This window comes from Plectropomus leopardus, chromosome 3, assembly GCF_008729295.1.
Source record: "Plectropomus leopardus isolate mb chromosome 3, YSFRI_Pleo_2.0, whole genome shotgun sequence".
Classification (NCBI taxonomy): domain Eukaryota; kingdom Metazoa; phylum Chordata; class Actinopteri; order Perciformes; family Serranidae; genus Plectropomus; species Plectropomus leopardus.
Window position 1 is genome coordinate 33,853,618 of NC_056465.1, and position 17,685 is coordinate 33,871,302.

The window sequence follows — 17,685 nt, forward strand, 5'->3', positions numbered from 1 at the left end:
GAAAAACATGATGCAGTGCCCTTTAGGGTGCTCTTTCTGTGGAGAAAATGCGATAGAGTGCACGTCCAGCAGACCCATCTCGCAAACTGTTAGTGTCGGTGTTTTTCCACAAATAGTAATGCACCCAAATTTGCACATATTCCACGTATATTGAAAGACTGTGATCACATGACAGGCACATGAAAGTGTCATGTTTTTCTCTCGGGAGATGGTGCAGACCAAAAACAGAGCTAAAAGAAAGTTAATATTAGACTTAGGTTGGCCAGGTGGTCAGAAACATGACTATAAATGAGCTTGATGTGTAATTAAGCTACTGTTTACTAACATGTTAGCCATATTAACTTGTGTTTGTTTCTGCTGCACCAAAGTGGTCAAAATCTGTTATTGCAGGTTTTAATGTGTAATTTGACCTATTTTGATACTGAATCAAGACTCTGCATCCTCCTACCCTCCAGCAGTCTCACCATGTATTTGGAAAACAAAAACAACCTGGAGATGGAGATGTCGCAGACGTCAGCCCAGGGCCATCCGGGCAGGAGCAGCCTGCGGTCACCAGAGGCCGTCGCGGGGAACTTTGGGGAGCTGCGTCTGCTGCAGGGCATCTCGGAGAGGAGAGAAACCCAGAAGCTGCAGCAGTCTGCAGTTCTGCCCTCAGGACAGTGCGTCATCCACACCGAGGGCTTCGTCCCTGTGAGACAAGAAGATGGGTATGTCTGCTGAAAGTGTGTCTGCTCTCCTATTTATTGACAAGGCTCTCATTAATTGGAGTTTTATTGTATATTTAGAAGCATTATTGGAGGGAAAGCTGCTCTCATTGGTTGAGTTTGATGTCAGTGGTTCAGTCAAAAGACGAGTTAAGTGCCAGCCTTGAAAGCCAAAGAAAGAAATCTAGTTAATTTAGGTCTGAAGTTTGTGTTTAAAGGGTAACTCTGGTGTTTTTTTTAACCTGGACCCTATTTTCTCCTGATTTTGTGTCTATAAGTGGCCGTGGGTTTCTGAGATTGGTCCAGTACTGAGCAGGACCGGACAGCTGGCGGTCACAAGCTTCAGTGTAACTGCTTGGCACATTTGTGCATTGTCAGTTTACATCCATTATATATTTATTTATTCCTTTTAGTGGACGTAAATTGACAGTGCAAAAATGCCCCAAGTGGTTACATTGCTGCCCATTTCTCAGCTGCTTCAGTCCCTCTCAATTTCTGGACCAATTTCAAAAATCGTTGCTCCCATTATTTATTTTTTCAGTAATTTTCTTGTAACTTTCTTGCTCAGTTTTGGGCCAGTTGTTGTTAAGTTGCTCCTCGCCCTCCCATGTCTTTGAAAGTAAACAAGCCAATTTACTCAGATGCCAAAGGGTTTAATGGAGTTTGGTGTTATTTCAAGTACGACAGAATTTTTTAAAAAAGGTCGCTTTCTGTACAGATCCTAAGGATAAGGTTGTAAGTCATTTAGAATATCAATCTCAGCCTGTCAGTAGCAAAAACAAACCCTTTTAGTGGACGTAAATTGACAGTGCAAAAATGCCCCAAGTGGTTACATTGCTGCCCATTTCTCAGCTGCTTCAGTCCCTCTCAATTTCTGGACCAATTTCAAAAATCGTTGCTCCCATTAGTCACTTAGACCCAAAAATGTCATAAAATGGGGTCCAAGTTGAAAAATATTGATTATTTTAAGGCCCTCTGTGAAAAATTGGTCAAGAGTTCACCTACTACAAGTTCTTCTTGTGTTCCAGTTTACAAAGAGATTAGCTCTCGTTCTCACCGGGTTTCCAGGAGCAAAGACAAAACAACATTTCAACAATCTGAACCACACGTGCAGAAGCACATGATCACACACCCTGTCGGTTAAAGCTTCCAGGGGAAGTATGGACATATGTGGAAAACACTGGAATTTTCCTGTGAAGTATGACGTTTTAGATACAGAGAGACACCCGAGAGTGTGTGTGTGTGTGTGTGTGTGTGTGTGGCTGTAAGTGTGTATCTCAGTCACTCAGGGGGGTGCTAATCTTAAGCCCGTGGCTGTGACGTTATCGGGATTAAACTGGGGAATTTTTTGCTTCATGAACTAAGTCAAAGTTTGCATGTGATGAACAGTGTGTGTGTGTGATAGGTGGGCGGGCCCTGTGGTGGGACAGATTTTCTGTTTGATGTATTTTTTTGCAGTGATGGTGAATGAATGCTCTTTTATGTCTGGAGTGATAATCAGCTGCTGTAATTTTTGAGTTCCTGCAGATAAAATATGATGCTTTAACTTCCCAAACCCATGAATAGATTAACCCTCTGAAACACTGACTGACATCAGTTTTCTTGTGCTGCGTTCAGACGACTTTACAAGCTATTTAACCCTTTGAAACCTGATCAAAATGGTTTGATTCTTTCGAAAATGCAAGGAAAAAGGCAATGAGCAACTTTGCAAAAAATGTACCACAAATCACAAGATTTAGAGAGAACCCCCCCAAAAAAATAGTTGATTTAAAAAATTGGTTGATTTAAAAAAACAAAAACATAAACAAACTCATTTTATAATTATTATGATTATTTAAAAAAATATCTTACAGAAAAGGAAGGATACATGGTTTCTTTTTCAATTTTCTCTTTTTGTCAGGTTATTGTTTTTTATTGTTTCATTTTTAACTTATTTTCAGGTAATTTTTCTCATAGCTTTTCACTTATTTCTTGCAAATTTTTGGGCCGTGTCTTGTTAAGTTTCTCATTGCCATCTTTCCATGCTTTTGAAAGAACTCATAGCAAGTTGCACAGGTTTTAAAGGGTTGAATTTGAGGTTGCAGAGCTTCAATAATTAAGACATGAAACACAACAGAGCTCAAAGAGCGACAACTGAAAAAGACACAAATGGACAATAAAAAAAATTCTGAAAAAAATGACTAAATACAGTTATACAGTAGACAGATGATGGTTGAATAGGAAGACGATAAATAAATCTGGACAGTGGATATAAACTTTTCTCTCACGGTGCATACCTGTAAAGCTGCTGCCTGTATTTTCCTTTCTACAGAAATAAAAGCTCAGAGGAAGCACTGCTGTTAAAAATTTTGAGCATGATTGCGCCTGACATGTTGGCAATATTTTTCAGGCCAATTAGCTCATACCTCAATAGAAAGAATGCTGCGGTGGCGGTAGCTGTCAGGATGTCTGTCTGGCACTTTTAAAAATATGTTTGAACACAGGCACAAAGGGATCGCTGTGTGATAGACGGGCTTTGGCCAGATTTATTAGACTTGAAGGTTTCTTTTAAAAGGCTTATTTGTTTGACACATTTTTCCGTCTTTTTGTTTGAAATTATTTTGATGCATAATTTTGGAACATTAGACATTTCATGTAATTATGTCAAGCATTATAGATACAGAGTCCTTCGCAAGATGCATTGATAGTAATATTAGATGCCTCTTTTTAGGGAGATCTTAGCCATAATTCCCAGTGCATCAAAAGAAAATGTGTTATGAAGCTGTAGCTCTTAGTTTGTGTATTAACAGTAGTCACCTATTATATTACAGTGTTACCTAATGAAAAAAGTGATTAGTGATGTATTCATTCCCAGCGCATTTTGATTTTGTTTTTGAGAGGGCACGTAGACAGCTGTACGGCTATCTTTTAATGTATTGACTATTGCATAGCCTAGTTGATGGCCTTTAATCTGTAGATAGATAGATAGATGGATTTTATTGTCCTCCTCAGTGGAAATTTGTCTTTGGCTTCGCTCCGATACAGCAAAGGTACATACAAATACAATTCATTAAAAATGCACAAATGTTCAATTTACAGGATACAATAGTGCAAACAGGCATGCAAGAGCAATAAATTATATAAATATTAAACGAGAGCACATCTTACAAACAGTACTGTTCCATACAATTATTCTGTGTTCATTGCCTGTATGACAACAACAAAAATAAACAATAACAAATATACAAGATAAATATCAAAGCATGAAAGATGATAATATGTCGGTGCTATTGTACAGCTTGTTTCTGCTGACCCCAAGTGGCCAAAAACATCAGTTAATGCGGGTTTACTCACATGGCTAATTGATGTACAGCATTTAAAGAAACAGCCTCAGATTTCACCTAAATCAAAGCAGAACAACCAAAAATAGAAATCACCATCATATTATGAGCATGCACTATTTTTGCAGAAGATGAAATAGTAAATACTGTATACACACTGAAAAAAAGAACATAACATGAAGAATAAGTCCTGTAAAATTTGACTTATTTTGCATTGGTCAAATCACATTGATTAGTCCTTGCAGATGTCCTAAAAAAAGAGAGCTGTATTTCTCCGCCTAATTTCAGCTTCACTTTGCGTTCTGTCTGGGATCAGTATCCTGTAAAGACTGTAAAGTGCGACTGTGCGCCGCCTGTGCCAAGTCACATCTAGGGGACATGATCAGATTGGTGTCGGGGGAAGAAGAGGGGAGAAAACATTTGTAGACGTGCAGTAAATCTCTTTATAGTTGTATAAGAGAATCGTAGAGGATTAATGCGACAGACTTCCCTAATTTAATCTACTCCTTCATCCAACACCCAAAACGTATTCATTGATTCAGAGCAGCCAGCTGTCTGCTGTCTGGAGCCTGTTTGGTAACGCCTGCCACACTTGTAAGATAACAACGCAAGTAAAGCATTTGGACTCACTGAATTATCTTCCCTAAGCAACAGAAAGTTAATAAAAACGTCACATTTCAGCGCCATTTCTTCACTAATTAACCCACAATACTTTCTAAAAAATTACTAGTACTTGCTGCTGTGTAAAGGAAGTGCACAGACTGCGTTTACGCGCCCACCCCTTAGACAGGCAGAGGGTAAAAACCCTTCAAGATTATAAGATTAGCCGAGGGGGACCTTTAAATTTCAAAAAGATTTCCATCTAACAGTTTTGGCTCAGCGGGTTGGTATTCCATTACATAACGATTCCCGTGACGTCTCTACTGTTGCCAGAGTAATCGCTGAGATGACACTGGGCTTGATGAAATAGTGGATTGGTGTTTTTTTTTTTAAATATATGTGACAGAGGACGACCATTGGTTCAGCTTTTTATCATTTTTTTGCTGCATTCAGGCACCTTTCATAAGTATTTTAACCTTTGAACTTTGAGCACATTTGTTTGCTTTCTTTTGAAAACATGGGGAAAAAAGCAATGAGCAACTTGACTAGAAATATCCTGCAAATTGCAAGAAATTGGTAGATTTAGAAAGTTATTGTTTTTAAAGGATGAGATAAATGTCCATAGAACTATATATTTATAATTGTCATAATGAAATATTTTAATTTATTTTATAGAATGATAATTATAATTTTTAAGCTGTTTTTTCTTTCTTTTTTGTGTTTATTTTGTGTTTTTGCTCATTTCCAGGTCATTTTCATGTACCTGTTTACTGACTTTATTTTGCAAATTTCCTTTAATTTCTTTAGTTACTCAGTGCCTTCTTCTCATGTTCATTAAAGAAATCACGTGAATTTGCCGGCACTGTATTTTCCTTTAAATGATGGTAAACTACTGGCAGCTAAAGTAGCCAGCATCCTACTGTTATTTTACAGCATCACTGCCGTAAATTCCTTCAGCAGTACATTATGGTCAAATTTATAATATCGGTGTAATACAGTACACTGTACATAATAATGCAATAGTTGTAATATTAATTGTTATTGTAATACAGTAGTGCGGTGTAATCTATTATAGTGATTTACAGTGCTTTACAGAATTGTTTTTTGAAAAAATGTACATTACTGTAAGAATTTTGCCTTATTTTACAGCAATTTGTTACAGTGCAGATTTCAGGGGGTTAAGTATAAGTGTGAACGTGTTTAGCTTTGAGCGACAGATATAGAGCGTGTGAAGGGATGTGATTGTTAGTTTAGACCCAGCTGGGATGCTCCCTCCCGTGTGAGGCGGCATGCAGGAGCCTCGGGGATACAGTGCAGCAGCAGGGTGACAAAAGACACGTTAATGATCTCCTCAGGTGTCGGAGTCACCAGCTGCTCACCCACCTTCCTGCCACCCGCGGGTTATAAAGGCTGCGGCAAACTGCTTTAACCGGTGACTGACAGCTGTGTGGTGACAGCTCAGGGCTTCTCTATTGGGGTCAAAGTTCATAAAAACAGATTTAGATTCAGCTTTTTTTTTGGTTTCTTAAAGGCAGTGTGGAGGATTTAGGGGGATATATTGGCAGACGTCGAATCTAATATAACGAGTGTGTTTTCTTTAGTGTAAAATCACCTGAAGATAAGAACTGTTGTGCTTTTATTACCTCTGAATGAGCCGTTTTGATTCAGATTTCAGTGTTTTTTCTTTTCAGATTTCAGATTCAGATTTCCTTTGTCATTTATATTATGCACTTCCATACATTAAGAGAAATGAAATTATGTTTCCTCTAAAACTCAAAAACAGTATAATTCAGTAATAATAAAATACAGAATAATGAAAATAATGAAACAAAAAATTATAAATAAATAGATAAAAGTCATAAGAGAGTTACAAGCATCCAAAAAATCTATAAAGTAAATTGTTACAGATACATGAGTGGCCCATTTAATTGTCCATAATGGATTTGAAGAGACAGAACTCTGCAGATAAGTCAGCTCCTGGTACAAAACCTCGTGAACACCTGTTTCTGAAATGATCAGAGGAAATTTGAGCACACATGAGCAGGTGCTAGGCTGTGTGTCTCCGACATGCCAAACAGCATCAGAAAAACACAGATTTTTAATGTGAACTGCTTTATTCAGTGTTTTTACAGGTTTAAATCACTGGGTCAGTTTGTTTTGGACAGGAAGAAACCTTTGTGGATAATTCAGCTCCTGTTAAAAACCTCCTCAATACCTGGATCCGAAATTATTAGAGAAATAAATTAAGCACACATTAGCAGGTGCAAGGCTAACTGTACATCTCCAACATGCCAAACAGCATTGGGGAAACACTGATTTATACATGAAACTGCTTTATTCAGTGTTTTTACCAGTTTAATTCACCTGGTCCGTTTGTTTTAGAGAGGATGAAACCTCTGCGGGTAATTTGGCTCACGGTTAAAACCTCCTGAACAACGAACACCAAGTGAACTCTAACCGGGAGAAGTTTCACCACTAGAGGCCACTAAATCTCCCAAACTCTTACACACTGTTTCTTTAACTCACTGCATTTTTTTCTTTCAGGCACAATTTCAGCGTGGTGAATTTTCTCAGAGGAAAAACAAATTCAGCCAACCTCTCAGAGAGGTCGCCTCTGCTCAGATTCTCCCAGGATGACAGGTGAGTAATTCCTCGACATTTTAGATTTGTAAATATGTTATTGTGTAGATTGGAGTCTGATCTTTGGTTGTAGCATTGTGCATTTTATTTTTTTTATAGTTCTAAACCTTGAAACAGTAGTTTTGCACATTGTAATGTAGTATAAGGCACATATATTTTTTTAATATTTTTAAGACACTTTGCATATTTTACATATTTTATGTATTTTACATACTGGTGTGAAAACTGAAGCATCATGCACAAATTTTTATTTCATTTTATTTTCATACTTCTTTTTTCTGTGTCCTGTAATACTTTGCGCTTTTCATGAGAGTGACTGTAACGCATCACGATTCCCCCCTGGGGAATAATAAAATAACAGATTCTGATACTAAATCCGTTTTGCAGTTTTTACAGGAATATTACATTTTCCAGAAAAAATTAGATTTTTTTTTTTTTTTTACCCCTTCTAATATTTTCATGTTTGTCAGAACGGCACAATAGCAGTGCCATTTAATGAAATGGCTTATTTTATAAAATCATTTTACGACCTTATTACACTGATTCAGCTGACAGCGAGGCACAACACATGAAATGAAATTGTGATTAAAGGACGCTCGTCTTTTACAGTGTTGTGTGTTTTTGTTGCTCAGTATGAGAAACATTTTTCAATTTAAGAGCTTTACACCACAGCTGCTGTCCTTAATGCCGATATAGTGTTTCTGTCTGTGGTCGATGCCCAGAGGACTGACAGTGATTATTCTCTCCCAGTATAACCTACATGACCTTACACGACCCCGGCTTTGTTGGAGGGGAGGAGCCCTGGGACAGCAGCTCCCTCGACCTGGAGAAGAGGTATCGGCTGGGCAGTGAGGTCACCAGTTTGTCGCTGTCCCGCTCCAGCTCCTCGGAGAAGAACGACCCGCTGGACAACCTCAACCTCAGCTTCAGACTCACCAGCAGTGTGAAGTGAGACCTTTAATGTTACCAGCAGGAAACTGTGACTGACTGGAATATTTTATATACTGGTGGTTCCCGACATTTTCCCCCCTTTTAACCCTTTAATTTGATGTCTCTGTGAATATCTTTAAGAGACCTGATTAAAGTATTAAACAAGAAAATCCCCAAAAAAGCCAAAAAATTTAATTTAGAAAAAAACCTATTCATTATCATTATTATTATTATTATTATTATTATTATTATTATTATTATTATTGTTATAATTTCCTACGCTGGTAATCATTTCAGGACACCTCAGCTTTTTCTGACCTCTAGCTTGAAAAACAATCCAGCACATAAGGATGAAAAATGCGTCTCCAGTTTCTCTCACTGTGCAGAAATTCAGCACCAAATGACTTACTGCACCGAAATGACAAATGCTGGTGACATTATTTGGGACCAGAGTCTGCGCAGTCGTGACCTCGGCGTCACCAAGTTCCCACCCATACTTCTGTCCAACCAATCAGGAGCAGCGCCACTGACCACGCCCACTGAACACACTGAACACACTCAGCTGTTTATCATGGCTTTAAACCCTTTTTATAGCATCAAATAACTGTAAAACCAAACTCATCAGAAGAATTGACACTTGGGCAAACACCACAGTGATAAGAACTACTTTAAATGACATAAAACGTCTTTGGGAAAAAATGTATTTGTTTTGTACTTTGACGTTTTCAGTTTGGGCCATGTTTTTATCCCCTAAACATGGAGGGGGCTGCGATTTCTGCAGTAATAGGTTTCAATTTGGCATCATTTGTTTTGGCTTTATATACAGTCTGTGGTTAAAATCACCGCTATACATCAAGCTGTTATACTGAAGGCCGTTCTGTTTCGTTGTGTTTCACGTCTACCTTTTTGTGTTTTCAGATGCTGCTTCAGAGTCTCCAAAATTGCCACAATGTTTACCATCGTTGTTCTCTGCAGCGTAAGTGAACATCATCGGTGCAATAAGACAAAATCATCACACTGTAAAACAAATGTAACAACTGACTTTAGTTTAATTTAAATTTTAAATCTAAAATTAAAAGTAACTTAATGCAAATAAACAAACAAACAAACAAAAGAATGGAGATCAAATGAAATAAAGCTAGTAAAAAGTAAAACTAAAAGAAAAAGTTTAAAAAAAAAAAAAACAAACTTAAAATATGTAAAAAAAAAAAAAAAAAAAATGTCAGTTGAAAAATAAAAATCTGAAAATAAAAGTACCCTTATAAAATAAAAAAATAAATAAATAAATACAAATAATAATGAATCTAGTAACAAAATCAGTTTAAATAAAATATTCAAAATATTATAATTTAAAAAGTATTTAATAGAATTACAATACAGTCAAAATAGTAAAATGCATCGTATAAAAAACATCTTTATAAAATGAAATTAGGTTTTTCCAAGCTTTTAGTAAAGCAATTTAATCATAAAAAATGTCAGCCGTGCGGTTACAATGCCTTTTAAAGAGTTAAGAAAAAAGCAGAATTTCCCATAATGTTGAACTGTTCTTGTGATTGTTGTTCATATTATTGGGAGGAAACACAGAGTCAAATTTTTGTGTTTTTCAGCATGTTGATGTCTGATCGGCACAGTGTGGAGGGAGTTAACAGAGCTGTATGCTGAATGTTTTCTGGTTTCAGCTGTTCTTCAGCATGTATCCAGACCGGGACAACCCCTGGAGGATGCTGGCCGTCTCTTCCACAGACACTTTCTGTATCCTTTTCTTCCACATTGTTGTCGAAGCACATTGTGATTTTAAATGTCCTGATCTCAAATTAGAAACAAAAAAGAAGGCAGCAAGAAGGGCCTTTAATCAACAGGAAGAGGGCCGGAACGTGATGCAGCTGTGTTTGACTTTTAATATAAAGGAGACGATTAAAAACAGATTTTTAAAAATGTGTTTTTTTTTATCCACAAGGGTCTTAATCAGAGCGGATGCTGCAGGAGGGGAGTGGCAGTCCTGACAGGTGAAAAGATGCTCCCTGCTGCTGTGAACAGGAACACTGCGCAGTTATGAGATTATTCTTCTGGAGTGTTTAATCAGCTCGGAAATGCCATCTCCAAAAAGTCTCCTGTGCTGGTCTTTATTCTACGATTCAAATAATTTAAAAAAAGAAAGAAGAAAACCATTTGTGTGTGAGATTTTTTCTCCTTTTTAATACACAAACACACATTCAACATTTTCTCTTGACAATCGCCATTTCACAGCGATGAACCTGACAGATTTTCGAGACAACGCTCTGCTGAAGCTCCAGGTGGGCGGGCCGTTCACAGGAGGGATGATCGACCTCACCAACCAGGAGTACATCCTGATCCAGGTGGAGCAGACCGAGCCGGCGGACAACGGAGGAGGAGGACTCAGCAGGTGAGGACGTCCGGGGAACATTTTTTTTGCTGTATCATCAGAGTTGATCAGCGAAACTCATTATCTTTTGCTGTTTGTGAACAGGTGATGCATAACTGGACCATTCCTCTGCACAGTGAAAGAAGTGACCAGATACTGTTGACCAGAACATTTGAGATGCTCAGCAGGTACACAGAAACATGCTGGTTTGGACATGCATACTGGCCTCTGTCACTGGTCCAATTAGGGACTGTGTGAAAATTATTAGGGGTTAAGAAAAAGAAGGATTTTTTTTTTTGATGGATTATTTGCCTGAGGAGGGAGAGACTACTTTTTTTTTTTACCTCAGATTTAGTTTTTTTTTCATTTTTCTGTTAACTTTTTTATTTTATAGGTCCACTGTGTAGGATTTAGGGGGATACAGTGATAGAAATTGAATGCTATATGCACCACAATGTTTTCTTTTGCGTATAATCACCTGAAACTGAGAATCCCTGTTTTTTGTTACTTTAGTTGAAGCCGTTTCTATGCACATACAGACCTAATTCAGCAGGCGGGACCCTGTTCATTCCAGAGCACGGCCGAGCACGAGCGAATGCAGCCGAGTGGCGAACTTCCGCCGGTGGCTTCTGGTTTTTCGCCCCACTAACTTGAATGGGGACAAATTAATTTAATCTTGTGACTCTTCTTGACTTTTACAAATACTATCAGGCTTAAAGGAGAAATTCTTGATAGCGAAGCGAATCATTTCATTTTGACGTCTCTTTCCCAACGTCTGTGGAAAAAAAGTCTTTTTGGGGCAAAATGGCATCCGCAGAAACTGCAGAACCGTGTTTGGCCACTGCAAAATTTTTGCCTCAAAGCCTGGCACACCTCCTGAGGGCCTGAAACAGACGAACCAAACACTGGGTCTACATAGGACTATTTACATTTTTAATGTTGGCCACTGTGATTCTCCTGCAGAAGTTTCAGATTGCAGCTCTAGATTGCAGGTGAAATTCCTTTAAATCCCCAGCCTGTTCTCACGCTGAACTTGTCAAAAGCGTCGACTCTGTCAGTGCTTTTAGCGTAAGAGTATGACGCCAAAATCAATCGTCTACGTCCAACCGGTGTGCAGCTGGACGGGTGAGATGAGAACTTGGAAAGAATACAGATTTTTTTACAGACTACAGACCTTTTTTTCCATTATTTCATTTTATTTTATTTTATTATTATTATTATTATTATTATTTATTTGCTGATCTCACTTAATTTTCTTGCAGTTTTAAAAATTTAATTTCTTGAGAATTTTTAGTCCATTTCTTGTTGTGTTGCTCATTGCCTTCTTTCCATTTAAAAAAAAAAAATCAAGCCCATTTGCTGAGTTTTCAAGGAGTTAAATTGATAATGCACATCGCTCTCACCACCGTGTTGTTTCCTTTCCCGCACAGTGACCCCATCCTCATCACGGTTCAGGCCTTCCTGCAGGATAACGAGGTGGTGCCGTTATCTATGACCCACCAGTCGCTCTTCGTCAGCGTGGAGACACAGGTGGCCATCGCTGCGGCCATCCTGACCGGGGTTTATGTTCTCATCAATCTTTGAGGTAAGTGGTCAGTGATGAATGAGTCTGTGTTCAGTGCAGCATCTGCTGCCATGCTGGAAACATGTACAAACATATAACTGGCATTACAGCAGAGGAAGCTCTGATTTTACCAACACTGAAGCAATCTACCCGTGTGATCAGTGACGTCTCTCCCTGCCTGTGAGTGGGTGTGCACAGTCTAGACTGAACACTTCTATATGATCAACCTTTAAAGATAATGAATCATACATTTTCCACAGTGCAGTTTAATCCATTGAAACCTGGATCGACACGACTTATCTTGTGCTGCAGTCAGACAGCTTTCAGAAGTATTTACACCTTTGAAAACCCAGCAAATTGGTTTGACTTCTTTCAAAAACATGGTAAAGAAAGGCAACGAGCCACTTGGCAAGAAATGCCTCTCAAATTTCAAGAAAAAAGTAGATTTAGAAAATAATTTTCTTAAAAAGCTAAGGAAAACTATCAAGAGAGCTACATTTTTAATGACCATAATTAAATATTTTAAATAATTTTACATAATTATTGTAATTTTTAAAGTTTTTTTCAGGTCATTTTAACTTTTCCTTTTTTTTTTTAACTTCCCCACTTGTTTTCTTTTATTTAAAAGTACTTTAGTGTTTTGTTTTGTGCTAATTTAAGGTATTTTTGATTGCTTTTTTTTTTTTTAAATTCCTTTTGCCATTTTTTTTAAGTTGCTCATTGCCTTCTTATCAAGTTTTTAAAAACAAAATCAAGCCAGTTTCCCAGCTTCAAAAGGGTTAATAATAACATCCTCCATTAGACTCTCCGTGCCTGATAAATATCTTTCAAATGCCGCAATTTAAAGTGAAAATGCTGTTATCCTCAAAATGAGCTGTTTTCAATTTGGTTTTCTAATAGTTGGGGACATTTTATTTTCACTCACTTTTTGTAGATTCTTAATGAGACACTCACTTTGATATAATATAATATAGCAGTCTGAGACGGCTCCACCCTCTTTGTCCATATATGGTCACCTCTGGCCCCCAAATAACAAGATTGCAACAGCCAAAAATTTATGTTTTTATTATTTTTATATAATTTTAAATTTAAAAAAAATATAATTATTATATATGTGACTGTAACATTCTTTTTATATATTTTTTCTTTCTTTCTATCTTTTCTATCTATTTTATTTATTCAATCAGAAACTTGATAAGAAATGACCCAAAATATTCGCAAAAAAAGGAAAAAAAAATACAAGAAAATTGCTATAAAAAAATAAAGAAAAAAAGCGAAAAAAAAGCATAAATAAAAACGTCTGAGATCATTTAAATACATAATTATGATAATTCCAAATATTATTTTCTGACATTTTTCTTTAGATTTTTTTTTTCAAACGTACTAATTTCTCACAGTTTGCACACATTTTTTTAACCAATGTTTTTAAAAGAAAACAAACCAGTTTGCTCAGAGTTTAAAGGTTTAAATATTGAGAAAAGTGTCTGAACGCAGCACAAAAAAGGTGATGCCGATCCAGGTTCCCAAGGTAAAAAAAATGCATCACCTCAGAATCACAAAATATATTATAAAAAGTTACTAATGTAGTTTATCAAGACATATGCAACAAGTCAAAGATTATCACTTGATAATTATTTAATTTATGGCAAATTTCATGCACATTAGTCATCCTAACTTTAACATGTTAATCATCAGCTTCTTATTTTACTTGCATTCCCTGCATCTGCATTTATAATTCAATCATTTCCAGTCAGTGTTTGGTTTTAATTAGACGGGCTAATCTCTCCGCGCACGACAAGGTGTGAACTCACTCATCTGAGCCGGCAGGGGCAACGCCATCCAGTGAAAGTCAGCAGCGGCTGTGAGAGATGACAGGGCAGTTACTCTCGGCACGCTCGCATGTGTCATCTGTGTTACTGACAGGTCCGCCTGCAGAGGCTGTCGCTGTTCGTGTGAGGGATTGTCTGTGAAGCAGAAGAGCATACAGCGTGTTGATATTCAGACATCAACAAGATGTCATCCGACTTCAGCTCTGTCTGCTCTCCATTTGTGATCATGTCACTCCTCTGCGGAGTAGATCGTCTTTTCTGCATTAAACTTTAATGTAATAAGTCATCACATACTGGGATTTCCAGAATGATAAGTTCAAACAGAGGCGACTCTCAGTGTATTGGTAATTTGACTCTAATTTTCTTATTTTTAATGGGCACTTGAAATGTTCCCACACAGGTCCAAAGTAAAGAATCGCAGCAGGTTTTTACTTTCGTCATTCTTGACAATGGCTGAGGCTGAAAAGCAGGTTTCTTTTGTTCTCTTTTATCTATTATCTGAACAGATGTATTCAGACAAAGAGAAGTTTCTGAGTTTCTGTCGACTGTCTGAGTTCTTATCCATCTTGAGTGACAAGACGCAGTTTAGAGTTGAGTAGTTCAGCAAGGTCATTAAAGACGACGCCTCCTCTCATCAAACACTGTTCAACAGACAATAAACCTGCTGATAAAACTGCCTTACGTAATGCTAAATTAAAGGGTAAGTTCGGTATTTTTTAACCCCACGTCTGTGTTTTATGCGGTGTATTTGCACGGGAATGCTTTGTCTGCATTTTACTTGAATTTACTGACATCCCACGCAGAAACAAAACAAAACAACTCCAAATCACAGAGATGCAAATTTGCAAAGGGCTAGTATTTTCTGAAATATGTACGGTAATTTGCCCTGGAATTTTAACTTTACAAATTATGGAAAATATAAAAAATTTGCATGGGATTAAAATCGCAGGCATCCTCGACACAAATTACGAGATGTCCACATGTAATATATGAGAGTAGAGCTTAAGCGACTAATGGCGACAACAGTTTTGGAATCTGGTCCAGTGTTAAGTCAAAGTGCTGCAGCCCCAGAACAGGCTGCAGTGTAACCACTTGGGGCATTTGTGCATCATCGGTATACATCCTCTAAATGTGCTTGTTTTTGTCGCTGACAGGCTCAGATTGTTATTCTAAGTGTCTGACAACATTTTGGAGGTTCCCTACAGTGAAAGACCTTTTTTGTTGAAGTTTCTGTTGAACCAGAAACAGCACCGAAACTATTATAGCCCAAATCAGCAGACTCAGTTTGACAAAATTCAGGATTTCATCATTCAGTATGTTTACATGCACAGTTAGTCAAGTTACGGTTATGGCTCAATTAGGCCGCTGTCCTAATCGCAGTAATCGTCCTGGTGGAGAGTTGATTTATTGACAGAAGCATGTCTGACCCCTTTCAGCTCGTTCCTATTTGACCTTCTTCTCGTTGACCAATCATGTCACATACCAAACAATTAAGCATGTGCCAATCAGATTGAATGGTTAAAAATAGATAACTTTTCAGCACTGTACGTTTTGTACGTATTTCTCTTCATAAGTCTTGCTTGTTTTCTTTCCTTCTTATTCTTTTGTTTTTCACAGATTTTTTTCAATGAATTTATATAGTTCAACTTCCGGGTGAAAGTCCGGCTTTGGTATTATGGAGCAAGTGCAGAGCGCCGTTGGCGACTACATTATCTAAGTTTGTTTGTCCGACTTTGAGTAATTTGACTCTGTACGATTTCAGTCGGACTAACATGTTTACATGTATTTTTTAAAGTCCACTTTTAGTTAGATTGACACAATAATTTGACTTTTTCTAACATCATGTAAACGTACTGAATGTAAAGCACACTTTATTAAGTCCACAGAAGCAAAATAAAACTCACAAAAACCATCTTTGGTTATCGTTCATGTGTTCCAACATTCACCATCTCTGGTTTGGTTGAAAGAAAGCTTTAATGTACCCAACGAAATATGAAAATATGCTTGCTCTACACACGCCTAAAATACTGTTTATTTAAATGGAGTGTGGTGGGTTGGACGTGGATATTTTACAGCTGTTTCTCGTTAAACAGAAAGGAGCTTACTATTAACATAAAGGTCTATCTCTGTAGGGATCCTTTCATAATGTTGTCAGACACTTATAATAATCTGAGCCTGTCAGTGACAAAACACTTTTAGTGGATGTAAATGATGGTGCACAAATGCCCAGAGTGGTTACATTACAGCTTTGCAGCTGCAGCCCTCTGGACCAGTTTAAAAAAGATTTTAAACTTTTTAAACAGTTTAAAAAGATGTTGTGTCCATTAGTCACCCACACACAAAATAATAGGAAAATAAGGTATATGTTGAAAAATACTACACTTACCCTTTAAATAAAAAATTGCTTTTGAATATCTTTAGATTAGCGAGTCCTCCATTTACACAAAGGCCGCAGATCTCACTGTCTTTATTAGAAACAGCCTCCTCATTTGCCCATAGAGTGACCTACTTTCCTGTAATTTATTGAGGTGGCATGAATGTCTGATAATACATTCGTGCTTATCAGAGGCCTCAATTTTTAATAATAGAATGCATCATACATGAGAGTAGTGATGAAGCTGGTGAAGGAGGGCGACTCTTAACAGCGTCATTGAGGCGCCTGTAATATTCCCCTCAAGTTCTGCATTTCCCGATGTTATGCACAGTAGAAAATGACACACCACCACAGAACTAATGGAAAACAAGGTTTCTTTTTTTTAAATAATCTTTTCTTACTGTTACTATAAATGACACAATTTCTGAGAGTAATTGGGATTTCTGAGTATGCCTCTATAATTTACAGTTTGAGATGCGGAAAATGGCATCAGGCGCATCTAAGGACAGATACAAAAAGGTGAAAATGAAACACTGGCACTGTGAGAAAGATGCGATGTTATAATGATAATGATAAAATGAAATGCAACAAACCCTGCATAACATACAAAAAACATAATTCAAAATAGATATGGATAAATAAAAGACTTTGCTTTGCAGCAATGACTATAACATTAATCCACTAATGTGTCTTAACCAAAGGTTATTAAAGGGATAGTTCAGATTTTTTAAAGTCAGACAACATATTACATGCAGTAATATGTATATTACATGTATATTGCATGTAATATATGAATATTACCTGCAGTTTGGAGAAGCAGACAGGAGTCCGACATGGGAGCAAAGCAATCTACTAATGTTTGTGGACCAATCAGCAACAAAATGTATTTTAGCCACCCAAAAAAGTCCCACCTAAAAAAAATAAATTTCAGTTTAACTGTATGTCATATTTTGAATGTTTCCACGTCTTTAAATTAATGTCAGACAATGATTTCAACTGCAAAAATGAAGCTTTTATATTGATCTCTTCCATGCCAGACTCCACTGAGAAAATCAATGATTTAATATCAATCAACATAGAAGCTACTTGTCGACCACTTCCTGGATCAGGTTGTTTGTTTGTGTTATTGTGCGACTTTGGCGTTTAAAAAGATTAGTTCACATTCTCCAAATCACACAACAACACAACCTAATTAACATATTGAAGCAGTGGTAGACCAGCAGCTCCTGTGTTCAGTGAGCTAAAATCACATTTTTGTCAGAGGAGTCTGGTGGCTTTGACGAGAGCATAAAAAGGGAACTATTAACAGCTTCTACGTAACCTTTCGGTCTGACCTAAAGG

General features: G+C 37.3%; 1 protein-coding gene across 1 annotated transcript in view; it reads left to right on the forward strand.

Moving 5' to 3' along the window:
* The first annotated feature begins 465 nt into the window (after positions 1-465).
* The window catches only part of oca2 (oculocutaneous albinism II), a 64,940-nt gene continuing 47,720 nt past the window's right edge, over positions 466-17,685 (forward strand). Inside the window, 9 exon segments of the mRNA XM_042484135.1 lie at positions 466-707; positions 7,169-7,264; positions 8,015-8,212; positions 9,113-9,170; positions 9,874-9,946; positions 10,442-10,564; positions 10,567-10,598; positions 10,683-10,765; positions 12,008-12,162. Coding sequence (XP_042340069.1) covers positions 466-707; positions 7,169-7,264; positions 8,015-8,212; positions 9,113-9,170; positions 9,874-9,946; positions 10,442-10,564; positions 10,567-10,598; positions 10,683-10,765; positions 12,008-12,162 — 1,060 coding nt within the window.